General features: G+C 38.5%; 1 protein-coding gene across 2 annotated transcripts in view; it reads left to right on the top strand.

Moving 5' to 3' along the window:
• NEGR1 (neuronal growth regulator 1) overlaps positions 1 to 17171 on the top strand; it is a 684663-nt gene that overhangs the window by 584176 nt on the left and 83316 nt on the right. Inside the window, exon 7 of one of the 2 annotated variants that reach the window (XM_089515441.1) lies at positions 11614 to 11655. The exons of the other annotated variant lie outside the window; for it this stretch is intronic. Within the exon in view, the coding sequence (XP_089371567.1) occupies positions 11614 to 11655 (42 nt within the window). The remainder of the gene's footprint in view (positions 1 to 11613; positions 11656 to 17171) is intronic. 2 annotated transcript variants of the gene reach the window in all.

Below are 17171 nucleotides of genomic sequence, written 5' to 3'. Positions count from 1 at the left end.
GCAGTTTTCAAAGAGGTGTCATGGGACAAGAAAGTCTCCAGCAGCAGTGAAGGTGACATCAGGAAGGTGGGAAAGTGCCATAAAGCTTTAGTCTACCAGGAACCTATTCTGGCCTACCCACCCACCCATTTACCAAATGACTTTAATAGGGTTGGGTCAGGGAAGCTGAGTGAATAGAAAGCTGTAGCCTTCCAGGATCTTTTCCTGTCTTCTCCCACCTGCCTGTCACACAACATTAAATGGAACTGGGTAATGATCAGGGAAGTTATAGCATCCCCACCCCCATCCCGGATTCATGATGATACAGACATTATTCCCATGCACCAGCTTGTGATAATGAATCTCACTGCAGGGATGACCCTCAGCCCACTTCTAGGAACAGTAAATGAATGAATCTGAGATAGGAAGTTTTGAACAAATGAAAAGTTTTGTTGTTGGGTCCCATCATTTCCACCTTATGACAACACTAAGGTGAACCTATCATGGGGTTTTCTTGACAAGATTTGTTCAGAGGAGGTTTGCCATCACCTTCCCTGAGGCTGAGAGCACGTGACTTGCCCAAGGGCACCCAATGAGTTTTATAGCCAAGCTGGGAATTGAACCATAGTCTCCAGGATCACACCCCAGTGCTCAAACCACTGTGCCATGTATGTCAAATATTCAAGTATTTCAAGTATTCAAATAATCTTTCCAACCCTGTCTTCAACCAATTTCATTTAAAGGCTAGGGTATCATCATTTGGTTCTGTTCACTTTTCCACACCATTTATAGTCAGTCAAACATAAAAACAACAGAACAACTTATGACTTCTTTATATGAATATTGTTGTGTGAGCTGATGTTTTCCATGTATAAAGCATGAAATAATATCCCAGCATGATTTCTAAATTGGAAAAAAAAATTGCTGGTCTATTTCTATATATAATGAGGACAATGGCATTCAGAAAGAAGATTCTGAGATCCTTCATATGGGAAGGTATGGCACAGTGAAGATAGACATCTGTCTACCTGATATGTTTAGATTTACCCATTATGACTGATGCCCTAGATGCACTCAGGCTTCTCTGCTCCAATAAGAACTCTTCCGCGTCCTCCTCTGTCTTTGTCTTCTTTTTTTTAAATTGGTACCAGTATTCAAAAGAGATAGACTGACTCAGGTTCCTTTTATGACCAGCAACACATGGAAATACAATTACAGGTTGAGTCTCCCTTATCTAGAATTCTGAAATATTCTAAAAATCAATTTTCTCCCCATGGGTGGCTGATATAAAGACACCTTTGTTTGCTGATGTTTCAGTGTATATAAACTTTCCTTCATGCACAAAATTCTTTAAAATGGTGTATTACAATTAGCTTCAGGCTCTGTATATAAGGTATATATGAAATATAAATAAATGTTGTGTCTAGACTTGGGTCCCATCTCCAGGATATCTCTTTATGTGTGTATATACAAAATAAAAAAAAAATTACATATATTCCAATTCTTTTTTTAAAAAAATCCAAAATCTAAAAAATCTCTAGCCCCAAGCATTTTGGAAAAGGGAGACTCAACATGTATCTTCACCAAGGCAAAGCAGCATATACAACCATTCACTATCTCCAAGGACTATACACAGAAATAGAGTAAATGGGGGCCACATCCTGTAGGGCTAAACCCTGCCAAAGAAGTGTCAGAAAGAAACCAATCAGCTTCAGTGCAGGCACTTAAAGATATATTAAATATAGCCCCCTATATCAGAGGATGACAGCCTTTCACTCTGTAAATGTTGATGAACTGCTGCTCTCCAAATGCCATGCCATTATCTAGCCTGGCTTTTGTTGATGAGAGCTAACTACTGGGATGCTAACGATTACTCCGTCCAGCAGTACCTATTGCCAAAACTCAGATGACCTTCTATAATGAATTTGATTAGCTATAGACAGATATTTTAACCATTTTAAAACCAGAAACGATTTTTATATAATTAGTCAATACTGGGTTTTTTTAATGTTCTCTTAAAAATTGTATTTACTGTACACCTTGCAGTATCCATAATTGAGAATGTAAGGAAAAAATACATAGTTATAGTAATTAATTATTAAAATAGTAATTATGTAGAAGGACAGAGATTATGCTTTTCTGTAAAAGCCATGAAGCATTTGGATGGACAGAAATGATTTGTTTTCTATTTCTCCAGTGAAAACCACACATCGCCTTCCATTTTTTATTTATTAATAAACATATCTGATGTGTTGTAAAGCATTATCTTTTCAAAGAATCTTTATTGCAGTTTTCTGCAAATGACAGATTTCTCCTACAAGTCAGCATGCCCTTTGGTTTCAAAGATAATGTGTATATCTTGATGCAAAAACTATCTCGGCAATTTATGAGTAAACTACAGCATAAAATGTGACATAAACGGGTAGCTAAAATTAATGCTGAGAATCTTTCAGGAAAATTTAACTTCAGTGTTAAATAATCCAACCTAGAACCCATTCTGTTTTTCTTAGATGTTATTTCTTTTCCATTTTTAATTCTGGCTGCTAGTCCGCTATCTGAATTATATGCTGATTTAGTCTTATAGCTATTTGAAATATGTTTGCTTCAGAGGTCCCCATTCCTTCCAAGAGAATGCAAATCTAATGAAATAAATGGTTAGTATTAATTGCAAATTACTTAGCTTGGTGTAGACTCTGCCACCCAACATGCCTGTGAAGACTTCCTGGAAAATCAGATGTCTATAAACTGATAGTCTGTAGAGTTCCGGAAGAATGTTTGACTTTAGAACAGTTGATTCCCATGCACTGTTACAAAGTGCTTTTGAATTTTTTCTTGGGGCAAAAGCTGTTTATTATGTGGCATGGCGGGGCATGTGATTAGAGAAAAACAGGCCTTTTGGGGCTCATGAGAAAAGTTTCTTGGTTCTCAGATCTTGTCTTAAGTTTGTACCAGTTGATGAGGAGGTTTCAGATAAACAGCTACATCAATAAAGAAATAATCTAAAGGATCCAATGCTGTCATCTCACTGTTGGAACTACTTTCATCAGCAGAACTGGGAGCGGAAGATTGTATACCCTCAAATCCTGCTCCAAAAGACTGGGAGACTCTAGGGTAGATACACTGTTGGCACTGATCCCAGGGGACTACCAGGGAGGGGAAGGAACGAGTGTCATGCTAATTGATGTCAGCTAGTATGAAGCTCAATTTAAACCATTAACATTTGAAGAAGGAATAGGTTTGGAAAATGGATTCCACAGGCATATTTTAAAAGTTGCACTATTTCTTTTTTAAAATTGCTGGCTTTTTATATAAGAGACACCAAAAGGATATGGACAAAGTGAAACATTGCAAACGTTGTTGTTTGTGTATGCTGTAAAGTAATTTCTGGCTTATGGTGAAGCTATCACAAGATATTCTTGGCCAGATTTATTTAGAGCAAGTTTGCCATTGTCTTCCTTTAAGGCAGTGTGATGTGGCATCAGTGTGATGCGGCAACTTAAACAAATGTGGCAACTTAAACAAATGCAATATGTTGCACCAATAGTAGCATATTGTCTAGATTGAGAGAAGTAATAGTACCACTCTATTCTACTTTGATCAGACCTTGCCTGGCATACTGTGCCCAGTTCTGGCACCACAATTCAGGAAGGATGTTGACAAACTAGAACATGTCCAAAGGTGGACAACCAAAATGGTGAAAGGTCTGGAAACTGTGCCCTATGAGGAGCAGCATAAACATGTTTAAATATTTGAAGAATGGAGCAAGCTTGTGTTCTGCTGCTCAAGAGACTAGGATACAGAGCAATGGATTCAAACTGGCGAAAAAGAGATTCCAGTTAAACATTAGGAAGAACTTTCTAATGGCAAGAGTTGTTTGACAGTGGAATACACTGCCTCAAAGTCTGATGGAGTCTCCTTCTTTGGTGTTTATTAAATGGAGGTCGTATGGGAGTGCTTTGTTAGTGTATTCTTCCATGTCAGCGGATTGGACTGGATGAGCCTCGTGGTCTTTTCCAAGCCTATGATTCTATGTGACCAGTCCAATGTCATCCAGTGGGTATCCATGGCTATATGCAGATGCACTCCCAGGGTGCTACTCCAACACCCAGACCACTAAACCATGTAAAATTGTAAAATATATGGTTTTCCAGATCTCCTCTTTAGAAAGTAGTCCCTTGCAACCTCTGAAGGGCAGAGTGGAACAAGGGTCTGCCACTCAATGGAAAAATGATCCATATGGATGCAGAAGCTTTTCTGTTTCAAAAATAGACCTCACTAGATTCCAGCCATTGTTGCCCTAGGGAATTGGTTTTCCCATTATTTGTGGTGTAGTAAATGCTGATATGATTTGCATTTTTTCAATATTTAATATGAGAGAAAACAGCTAATAGTCCTAACCTAATGTAAAATAGTAGGCTAAATAAAGACCAACATAACTTTCTCTCCAGACTTTCATTTATATAACTTGTCTTGTAAAACAACAGTGAATAAAAAGTGACAGAATGCATTCTGAGCTTTCTGATATATGCAACCTCTTGTTCTGCTTTCTGGTGCCTTTTTGATATATTATGATATACTGAGCTAAGAACATGTATGAGGGAAATGTGTTGAAAAGATTGTGGGTGGCTATCACAAGACATTTGAAAATTAATTACTCCTATGAAAATAAGCATTGACACATGTCAGATTAAAATGCTACAGCAGTTATGAACAGTCTTCTGTACAAAAATAGTTATATTTTAAAGGAGAAGTGAGTGCACTAGTTTACCCATGTTCACATAAGTGCTGATCTAGAGTTAATACATTTTACTCTTGGAGCATAATCCTTGGGCTGAAATATATTTTAAATTATGCTCTTTGTTCATGAATATAAAAAGTCTGACAAGTTGTGTATGCTTCTGTTTTGTGGGAACTATCTCCTGTAGTTGACCAATTCAAAAGATTTCCTGTGAATAAAATGGAGAGGAAGGAGCAAAAATGCAAGGTATCATAATTTGATTTTTAAAATTAGTTTACTCATTTTAAGGAACTGTAGAGATTTTTAGCAGTAGAAGACTTCATACCAAGCCCAAACTTTAAGATGACAAGTTGTACTCTGATACTGCAAGAAAACTGCAGGAGTTGATTGCCAGTTACTGTGATTAATGGTTCTTTGTATACTCTGTTTTGCATGGGTAACCTTGACAAATCATTAAGTATTTCATCTCTTTAAAATTCTTATAGTGTAGTATTTTCCTGGCCCCTTTGGTAAATTACTCTCACTTTTGAATTTGTTTTTCAAAGCCTGTTTTATAAATTTATCATTCATTGAAGTGTGTGTGTGTGTAATAATATTTTACACCTTTTCTTTGGCAACATGTCTAAATTGCTGAGGTATTAATTGGGTATAGTAAAAAAATAACGTATACATTTAATCAAGGGTTAAGAAATACAGTAAATAAAAGGCATGATCAATTTAAAATATCTGCATAACACAAAACATTTCAAAATATTAGTTGAAAGTTAGAAATATAATATGGTTTTTCATTGGATATTCTTAGATCTCATGTAAAGGGTATTGTGCAAGGCTTCCATATTAGCATTCTCCAAATGCAGTCAGTATTAGGTTTGGTCTGTTTTCCAGTTTTATGCTTCTGTCATCCCATTTCCACAAAAATTTGTGAATTTCTTCTGAAAGCGTATAGAAAAAAATTGTGCATATTATCCACATGCGTATTTTGTATGCAAAATTTTACTTAATTATTTACAAAAATATTGTGATCAAATCCACTAATATGTGTATTTTTGTTATACTTTCCACTAGACATTTTTGTGAAATCTGCCTCCTTGTGTATTTGTATTTAACACACACACACACACACACACTTTATTTATGTGATTACATTCTATTTGAAATTTTGTATTACTAATTTGTAAATGGGCAAACCCCTAAGTATAACTGTATTTTGTTTCAGATAATGATTAAGGATGAATTTGTTGGATTATTTTTTGGATTTGTTAGATTTATAGGTTAGATAAATTTTACTTCCATACTGAATTTCTGGGAACAACAGAGGAAAACTGTAGCTCTCATTTTCTGCTTGTTGAAGGAATCTGAACTCTGGTTTGCCCCTCTGAAAAACAGAAGATACAACTAGTTTTGAGATGAGATCTGAAGTAGATTATGTTTCTATTGTGAACAACATGCAGAGTTTTCTCTATTTAAAGAAATTATTTAAAAGATGCTTCTGAGATTTTATATTCATTAATCATATGCAAAGAGCAAGCAAGAAAGAAAGACATAATATTTCATCTGAAAATGTGGCTCCCAGCCTGAATTGATAGGATTCCATATGCATGTCCATTCATTCAGTTCCAGTTTCTTGTTTCAGGTAATGGGGTAGGGCAGTGATGGTGAAATTTTTAGAGACCAAGTGCCGAAACTCAGTGGCATTCCTGCACCTGGTATCACCCAGTTCTGGGCGGGGGGGGGGGGGGGGCTTCCGGGGGTGGGACTTCCAGAGGGCAGGACTCCTCCCTGTTTTCCAGGGTGGCAGGAGTGCAGAAACTGAGCGCTCTTTTCCTTCACCCCTCACTTTGGAAAGGCTTTCTCCCAGCATTTGCGGGGTTGGAAGGGTGGAGAAACGGAGCGCTGCTTCTCACTCGCTCCTCCTGGCCTTTTCCTTGACAGGGGTGATGGCATGGGTTCCTTCAGAGAGGGCTCTCCATGCCCTCTCCGGTATGTGTGCCACAGGTTTGCCACCATGGCGCTAGGGTGGTTTTATGCATGCAAGGTGTGCATATGATGATACCACATCATACTTTTAGTAATTCTAATCCTTCATAAAGTGCTAGTTCTCATGCATGCATACATTTTCCGTTCCCAAGACTTAAAGTGGTTTGATGTGTATAAGTTAAAACACTGAGGTAGATGTGATGAAAACATGATAAATTTCAGCTGCCAGACATTCCTTATGAGAAAGGAATCAAAATTCCATACCAAGCATGAGAATTCCTAAAAGGCTGTGAACTATGAATCAATGTATGTATATTCTCAAAGACTTCTTTTCAAAGATTGCATTTACAGGCAAAATATTTCCTTGTTGATCCTTGTGGAGACTGATTTTGTAGAATTTTATATAGTTCTTATATTAAATAGACCCTATAGCTTCTGTAAAGATACTATACAAGGGCAGGGGAAACGAGGGAAGACAGAGAGAGACAGATTAATTTCTTCAATGTCTCAAAAAACAGGATCCTGTTATCTTGCAGCAGCAAGAGAGATAATTCATGTCATCGTTCTTGAATAATGCTTTTGAAATAAAGATAACCACACTTTCTGGGAAACTAAAGATGAGTGGAAAGATCAGGGTGAGTTTGATAGAGCCCGAATCGAATTAGAAAAAAATAGAGCAATAAGTAACATACAATGCTTCCAAAAAAGCCCCAGTCATAGTTCTACATCATACTGATTATTTGGATTGCTTCTGGCAATAGAACTGTTTTTGTTCCTCGGTTAATTTCACATTTGGTGGTTGATAACAGCACTGCTTTAGAAGAAAAAAACAAACATTTTTTCTTACAAAGCATTTGTTTCCCTGAATTTCATCTTGACTCTGCTTTATAAAGATTTTTCATTCTCCCAGTGTGTCACCCAGTAGGCCCATACTTGGGCCAGGTTCAGATGTTCAAAAAGCATCCTTGCAGAAAATTCATGCTAACACCACACTATCTTTGACCTGAAGCAAGCATTATCACTAACACACTTCCAGGTGGTAACAGATATAAGTGCAATGAATTAACAATCCAAGGATCCCTGTTCTCTCACACAGACAAAAATACTGCATGGGAGCAACAGCTACCAGCATGATTGTGTCAGATCAGAGATTACTTCCTTCCTATGACTGTATTCATGGATACATTCTCTGTTGAGCACTTTAGAACACCAGATACAGACCTCCCCACATCAGATGTTACAGTTCTTCCTCATCATCTGCCAATTTCAGCCAAAGTACCAACTCAGAAGGTTCTCCCAGGCCTCCAGAGCTGGCTTGGGAGGTCTTTGGAATTTGCAGCACAGATACATACACACACACACACATCCCTATTCCAATGGATTTCACATTTCCAGAAACAGAATGAAATTGTGACTGGAACATAATGGCTCATTCCATATGGTTTTTGGATAGGATACTAACTAACCTCTGTGCTAGTTCTATTGATTCCCCTTTACATTTGGCATAACTAGGGTTGTCAATTTAGGATTGTCCAAGGCCCTGAGATTTCTAGACCAAAACCTGAGACCTAGGAACAGCTGCTGGTGATGGCATTAAGTGTTACACATTAAGTACCAACCACAGTTGCATACAGCTTGTCATTCAGAGAGAGACAGAAAGTTATTTTCTTTTCTGAATATTAGGACAGAAGTGTTAGCTAAAAGGCTGTTACCATATCAGTTTGAAATAAGGGGATTATTCCTTTTCACCTCTGTTTAGGGAGATGGGGAAAGGAACCTTTTAATCCAGCCTATTTGCTTCTAGGCAGAATATGGATGCACAGCAGAGCAGAGGGTGACAGCTGATGCCACAACAACTGGGAGGGAAGGAGGAAGCTACCTACAAACATAGAATCTCCCTGGAGAGGCTTTTCAAGGTGAAGCAACAAATCAATGAAGCCTTGCAAATATAGTAAGCTGCTGCTCTGCTAGCTGAGCTGGAGATTTACACAGAGTCCTTTCTTCTTGCCTGGAGAAGAGCCAACCAAAACTGGAGAATTTGCCCCTTCATCTCCTGCTTGGACATGGCCCATGAAAACTGGAGACTGATGTCTGGCAACCCTAGACAATCATTATCGTCGTCGTCATCATGTTTTATGTTCCACCTTTTCTCCAGTTTGGGACTCAAAGCAGCATATAAAAACTTTAAAAACACATTCTTAAAAATGCACAAGATACAAAAGTTAAAACAAGATTAAACAATCAAAAATTTAAAACCGGATTAAATTATATCATTAAACACACACACAAACCAGCACAAAAATTAGCAGGATCCAACATATTGTTTAGGTGAGACATGCCTTATATAGTCACTCATCAAATTCCTGTCAAAACAGAAAAGTCTTTATTTGTCTGCAAAAAGACAATAGGAAGGATAGCAGACTAATTTATCTGGGAAGACAGTTCTAAAGCCTGGCGACAGCCACTGAAAAATCATTCTCCTATGGTTTTTGGTGGGTTTTTCAGGCTATGTGGCCATGTTCTAGAAGAGTTTCTTCCTGACGTTTCGCCAGCATCTGTGGCTGGCATCTTCAGAATGGGATCCTGACCCAGCCAAGGGTTTCATCTTTCCCAGGCCAGATTCATCCCTTCTCTCTTGCTGCTCCTCACTCCTGGAATCTTCTTCCCAAACATTTGCAGACTATCACTTCCTTAATTAAGTTTAAGTCTGACCTAACGACGACTTTGTTTAGGGAAGCTTTTAAGGTTACAGCTTGATTTTGACCATTAGATAAGTATGTATTAGTGTGTATTGTTTTAGCCTATTGCTTTAGAGTTATTTTAATGTTAAGTTGTTATTTTATCATTTTGTTGCTTTCTGATTTGAGATTGTACAGGCAGGTGTCTTGTTTGATGACTATGTAAAGCTTCGTGTAAAACTTAAAGTACTACATAAAAAAACTTTAATAATAATAATAAATATAAACACTCAAAACCAGAAAATACCAAGATAGAGCACCTGGTCAAGGGGATGGTATTCCAATAGACTACTGCAATTGCATGTCCCTGCCCACCCTCCCACCCCAGGTCTTGTCTGTTGCTGAGCAGAGAACCCTGATGGACAAAACTGTGAGAGATTAACACACACACAGCCGAATCCAACCAGGTCTCTGTAATATTTGCCTTGCTGGCTTGCTTATCTGGGATCAACTCCTGAGTGGCAGCTGTTGGGATATATCAGTCCTAGACCTAGCAGGTAACATTGGGTTGAATTTTGTATTATTTCACTTTCTGTGTGCTGTTTTCTTTTGTTTTGGTGAAAAAGGGTTGTTTGGATATGTTAACTTAGAGAAGGAATGGAATCCATGGTCCTTTAAAACTTGTCTTTATTTACAGAAATATTTCCTCTTCTGACATAGAGAAGAATTTTTTCTTCCCATCAGCATGGACAATATACATAATTCTAATAGGCACTGAGGGATAGGTTAACAACCCAAGAAAGCCTAATGTGTGATAAGTGTGAGTCAAAATTAAATGCCTCTTAACTGCTTGTACCCTATAATAGAGGGATGCTTGAATTCTGATCGGAAGAAATGCTGTGGTGTTTAAATTCAGCGTAAGAGCAACTGTGAGCTGTCTAAGCAAAATGGAGGGAGAATTAATACTGTAGCTTCAGCCCTTGGGTATGATTGAAAGCATATGATATGAAATAATAGCCTTTCAAAGGGCATGCATTTTAGCTTCTCAAAGGAATTGTGAAGTTACTGCATTGCAGGTCAAGGTCTTCAAGTAGCATAATTATCAAAGAAGTGCCAATCCAAAATCGTTTCCATTTTTAAAAATCTACTAATTTATAGGAGAAGTTGGTGGTTGCTTTTATGAAACCTCAAAGAATGTATTTTACAAAAAAAATTAAGTGCTCAAAGTATAATGATGCACAATTTTGACATGCTTTTCATCACTTCAAATAGAGCAGCATTTCAAAGGAATGGTCATTTAAATTTCTTTCTTTGAGTTGTATATTGACTTGGTGTTGATCTGAGTATACTACATCATGCAGGAGAGAGAGAGAGAGAGAGACTTCATGACAATTCTGAGCATAGTTACTTGAAAGTGCATTCCACTAAATCAGTGTGACCTTATTCCAAGCAAATGCATTTGACAATAAATAGATTTCAGTTTGAAAATAGTATGACAGGCTTATCTTTTATCTGTATTTATAAATTTTGATATGTTGTATTTGTTTAGCATTATTAAAAGACATTAAAAAGAAATAGTGCCTCCTTGAGTGGAAATCTAAAATTGTTTGTTACATGACTTTTGGATTGCTCTAATAATGCTACATGTGGTTTGTTTTAAATATTTCTTTGATTATCGCAAGGAGGGATCTGTTTCCCTGTTAGCTTACTGGCAACACTTTCCCTCCTTAGCAAAAAGTCAAAGAGGCATTTTGCATGTATGAGGTAGTTTCATCGGTGTAAGTGTAGATTTTTTAACATGCACTATCTGTGTGATCAGACATTACTTATATATTCACAGTAAAACATGGATATTAAATTCTGTTTTGTATGCTGATTTCAGTAATCCACCAGACAACTATCTTTGAGACCTTCAAGGGTAGGTCAGCAAAGTCAGCTTGGTTGAAATATGTTAGTCAGAGTGTTGCATTCTGATTTCTGCATCTTAGTGGTGCGTGCATGAAGAAACTGAGAAGATGACATGTGTCACTCATAAACAACATTCCTACATTTCTGCATGGTATATATAGAACATGTGGATGATGCTGGTGGGATTCCCCCCCTCCTAAATTAGCATCATCAGCACTTCTTGCATGATGGTAACTGTTGACTCATTTCACTTTGTTTTGTCTTTCATGTGTGATTAATATCCAAATGTTCTCTCTTTTCTTTTTTTCTTTTTTTCCTTTCCCCTTTTTGTAGAAATTATTGAGTCTACTACTACTAGTCCTGTCTCAAGCCCAGGTCAGTATCCACATACATCCCCAAAGTATGCTTGGGTACTCCCTCATTTTTCTTTCTCTTTCCAGCCAACATATATGTTGGTATGTTTCATACCAACATCCATCCATTCAGTGTTGAGCAGTATTACTTCTGGATGCTGCTGAATTGTCCCTTTCCTGTCTTTGTGCATTCACAGTTTGTGCTGCTCTTTGGGCAAATGCTATTCTGCCTTAGTGGATTTCTTTTATGAAAGCACTTTTCTGCTTTCCAAAGATCACATGGTAGATGCATACAGTGTTGGTTTAGTAGTGAAATGCCATTCCTTTTATAGTCCCTTTGTGGTATTATCTGTAGTAAATTGATTGTTCGCTGTTTTGCTAGAAACAAGACATTTCTGTGTGGGGATGCGTTTTTTGTTTTCAGTTTTTTGGCTCTTCTGCTGTGAATATTGTGGGCTTTAAGCATCTTCCACTAAATGCAGAACTATATTCATTTCAGAGTACATTTTCTCCAAAGGAAAAATGGCTTCACATGATGAACCTGTTGAGTGGCAATGGTACATCACAATCTAGATATGGAGTTTTTTAATTTCAGCTTACAGAACCAGAGATTCTGAAATAAATGCAGTATTTACTCTCTGTTAATAGGAATGGTGGAGCCATTTCTTGGTCTTTGATTCTGTTATTTACTTTATTTCCTAATTTCTGGCTCTGTTGCTGGCTTACATGCCTCTAATAAACTCTGTTCTATTTGGTAGAATAGGCAAAAGATGTAGAAGATTTAAAAGATTAACAGAAGAAAAATTTTAAAAATGCCCTTTAACCAACATGACTCGCAAACAAATTGCTATTAGCTTAAGCAATTAAACGTTTATGAATGGTAACACTGATCCATAAGTTGCCTAAAGAAGAGACAGCTGGTAGCTTTCATGTTATTGGGATAATGAATCTTCTTCAGATTTTAGTTTCAGCTTTAAAGGAATTCTCCATGTTACATCCTATTCTTTGGAATATTCCATCCCTCAAATAAGTTCAGCACTTTGGTAGCTCCTTTAAATATTAGACCAAAACTATCCTTCTGATAGTCACCAGCAACAATTGGCTTTATGTAAACAGGATCCTAAAGTATAAAGATATAACTCTAACACTAAAGTGAGTATCATCCAAGCCTTGGTATTTCCCATCACCATGTACAGATGTGACAGATGGACAGTGAAGAAAGCAGATAGGAAGAAAATCAACTCATTCGAGATGTGAGGCTGGAAAAGAGTACTGAAGATACCATGGAGAGCCAAGAAGACAAACAAATGGGTCCTAGAACAAATCAAGCCTGAACTCTCCCTGGAAGCCAAGATGATCAAACTGAGGCTGTCATACTTTGGCCACATCATGAGAAGGCATGAATTGTTAAAAAAGACAAAAATGCAAGGAAAGATAGTAGAAGGAGAGGGAGACTATATGCCAGATGGTTGGACTCAATTAGAGAGGTCACAGGCTTGAGCCTGCAGGACCTGAGCAGAGCAGTGGAGAACAGGGTTTATTGAAGATGTCTCATCCACAGGGTGAGACATCCATGAATCGGGCTCAGCTTGAGAGTAGTTAACAACAATAACAACAATAAAGGCAACATTTGCACATTTTATCAGTCTGAAAGCTTTTGCTGGATTTACAGATGTTCTGTTCCAAGCCAAATGCTTTTTGACATTAAATCATAGGTTACAGAATAAAGAGGCTTTCACCATATCTTACTTGTGAGTTTATACAGTCTTGTGCCACTATTTTTGGTCTCAAAATAGAGAGAAATGTCCCTTGATGATAGAATCTGTACAGACCCTTTGATCTCTTCCTTCTGAAAAGAAGGAAGATTTGGTGTATTGAAAGCTTCTTTATATTGTATTGAAAACAACTCAGGTAAGGCTGTTCTAGATGGCTGATATGTGTTCACATCTCCTTTGTTGATATGGGTATGTAAGATAAAGCATGTTTGCATCATGCACCCTAGGGGTACATGTTTTGGATTAGTATTTGTAAACATTCAGCTATTCCACCTTATGTACATTTGTTTTGAATAATACTGTTTAATTTACAGTGCACACTTACCATCCACAGTCTTTAACCTTCCCTGTTGATGAGGAAAAAATTCATGCTCAAGCCACATTATAGTCAATAGATGGCAACATGCATGCCACCACTGGCAATAATGGGGTGGGGAGAACTGCAGATGTTCATGTCTGCAGATGGCTAGCCAACCAAAACAGTGGATCCACAGTATTTCTGATTCTGTCTTCTGTTGATAAACAACCATTTTTTATAATGTTGTTTGCCAAGATCCTAGATCAGCTACTTAACTAAATACCTCCAGTGGCGTTGCTAGGGTTGGTGTCACCTGGTGCAGTAACTCCGGGTGTCACCTCCCCCAATGACTTTCTCCCATTTCACACCATACAGAATCCTTAGTAATGCTTTTTTGCATTAATGTAACTCATAAACTGTAATTCCCATATAACACTGGATATAATTCTAATAGCTGTGACATAAACAACTGGCAAAATTAAAATTATACCTTCAAATTACATTATCATATGCATAGCCTAAATGTATTTACATATACATAGTGAAGATTTGTTTAAAATGTAATGTTTTAAAAGAAATTTTAAAAAGAATAAAAATTAAAATTTTAAAATTTAATTTTTAAAAACAAAATAAAATCTTGAAATTTAATTTCACCCCACTCCCACTATTTCTTGAAGCAGGGAAGCAGATGAATGCCACAGATTGTTTCTGCCAAAAGGCAGGTGTTTGATGAGCAGTGGTGCCACACTGGTGCGGTCCACACTCCCTAGTGACACCACTGAATACCCCCCTTTCCAATCCTACTTTCTTAGGTAGTAGTCATGGTTAGCAATGGACATCTGTTCTTCTGGAAATCAAAAGCTGGATCACTGTTGCAGTTCCTCCTCACAGCAAAGATCTCTGGCAGGAGAGGGTGGAAGCATCAGTATGCTGTACCCTGATCAACAGGAAAACAGACCTCCTTCACTCACAATGACTGCTTCCTTGTAAAGCATGATTTGGGGGTTCTTTTGGAATCATGGCAATTGTACCATAATCATGACTACGTAAAGACCACAAACACAAATCAGTTATGGATCTGTAACTCTACATTATGCATCCATAATTGTGATTGTGAATATATTGTTAATATTTCATTGCCTTTATCTTTAATATTTATCTGGCTTTCTTTGTTTTGTTGACTAATACTTTTAGAGTCATCTTTTGCTATTGTCAGGATTTCAGCTCATGGAAGAAAACTTTAAGCATACATCAATACAGTTGGTCTTCTATATCGATGGATTTTTTTATCCATGGATTCAACATCCATGGATTGAAAACATTAAAAAAAAAAAATTCCAAAGAGCAGATCTTGATTTTTGCCATTTTATAATAAGGGGCACCATTTTACTCTGTCATTGTATTAACAGGACTTGAACGTCCACACATTTTGGTATCAGCAGAGTGGTCCTGGAATCAAACCCTAGTCGATAGCAGGGGCCCTTTGTACCCTTTCCTAGCTGGCGGACAAGGAACCAATCAAGAAAGAATTAATTACAAGTGTAGCCCAGAGGAAGCAAGAGGTCATATGTTAATTTGAGTGAAATATCCTGATCCCTAGCCAGTGGCATCACATTGGATGACATCCCAGAAGAGTGTCACCAGGCAAGTGCCACCTCCTTGCCCAGTGCCACTTACTAGTGTGAGAACAGTGCCAGGCAAGGAGGAAGAGGGCCCAGAACACCCCACCTCCCTGCCCGGCATCACATTACTCATGGGTAAAATGGCAGGGAAGAAGAGGATGGGTCCTTTTGGCCCCGTCCCCTGGAGCTCCACCACACCCCAATCCCCACTCCCACACCGGGTGACACTGCAGGCTGGGACACCACCGTCCCTAGCTCCTCCTCTCTAATTCTTTTTCTTGCCTCACCCAGAAAAGGTCATAAGCAAGCTCCTCAATCTTTCTCTAGCTATTTTTTGTCTCTTTTTTTTGTCTGAATTCCACATCCTTTCCTCTTCCCTCCTCATACCTCTGCTCCCTGCATCTTCATTTTCTACCTACTTCTCCATAATGAAAGGTTTCTCCATCTAACCTGACATGCTGGATCAAGGCTTGTATCTTCTTAGCCTATTGAGTGCCCCAGTCTTTCAAAGCCATAACATGTCACTGCTCAGCTCTCTGCTGGGGGTGCTGTATCTGGAGATCCTGGATTGAGCAGGGGATTGAACTTGGTGGCCGATGAGAGACTTTCCAATTCTATGAGTGAACGGTCCCTAGAACGGGTCCAAAAAGGTGGCGTGATGAGAATGGGATGGGGCTAAGAACAGTGCATTCTACATCCGTTCCAGAGGGCGCGATTTTTGAGAACTATTCAAAAGCATTCTCAAAAATTGCGCCCTCTGGAACGGATGTAGAACATGATGGGAATGTCCAGCGGCAGCGGTGGCGTTCCCCTGTGCGGTAAGATCTATTCTTAGCCCCATCTCATCACGCCTCCTTCTTGGAACGCAACAGGCCCGTTGTATGGCCCGTGTGATAAAGTTCTCTATCTGCTTTATCACACTAGGGGGCAAATAGGATTTAAACGAGAGTTAAACTAGAGAAAACCAGGAAATGCCTGATGTTTATCACACGGCATTTCCAGGTTTTCTCTAGTTTAACTCTCGTTTAAATCCTGTTTGCCCCCTAGTGTGATAACACAGTATGACTCTGTCTAGGCCTGTCACTCTTTGTCCTACTTCACCAAACACCTACACAGGCTGGCTGGGAAGGAACCATCAACCAATAATACAGGCAGAGACAGTAAACTACCAGCACCCTTGCCTGTGGGAGTCCTTTATGAGAAAGGCGTTAGTCAAGCTCAAGGAAGGCAACTAGAATCAAGGCCAACATGGTCCAAGGGTCAAGGTAACCAGGAAGTCTTAAATGGCCTGCCACCAGCTGGTCCTAATCAGAGCTTCCCTGTTGGTGCTTGGCCCACAGCCTGGATGAGTGTCTTTATTCTATGCTTTGTTGTATCCCTTTGTCCTTGATTCAGGATTTAGGACTCCAGCTCCTCTGCCTCATCAGCAGGTAAGTCTTGCCTTTGTCCTGTTGGCTGAGGCTGCAGTTCAACAGGATGAAGTGATTGAGTCTTTTCAGCAAGGAGAGCAGGCTGAGACTGCTCTGCAACAGGGAGATCTGCAGGCTGTTCTTTGTCTGGAAAACTTGCCTCCTCATCAGACCCTTCATCTGGCCCTTGACACTCTTTCTCAGGCTAGCCTAATTCACAGAGTTGTTGTGAAGATAAAGAGCAGGACAGTTTATATGGTGGGTTACAAACAGAACTAACAATCCATACATTTTAAACAGCAGTATGCTACATTGCATTGCTCTCTGCATCATACCAAAGGGATCAGTATTCCTTCTTCATCTGTTGGATGTTAAAATATATAAATAGCTGATTTCCAGGGGCTTAGCTTTATGTTGGAGTAGAGACTTATTTT

The sequence above is a fragment of the Sceloporus occidentalis genome, unplaced genomic scaffold, assembly GCF_023333645.1.
Source record: "Sceloporus occidentalis isolate IW3139 unplaced genomic scaffold, rSceOcc1.0.p SCAF_3, whole genome shotgun sequence".
NCBI lineage: Eukaryota > Metazoa > Chordata > Lepidosauria > Squamata > Phrynosomatidae > Sceloporus > Sceloporus occidentalis.
The sequence above is the reverse complement of the archived record's forward strand: the minus strand, read 5'-3'. Positions and strand labels throughout refer to the sequence as shown.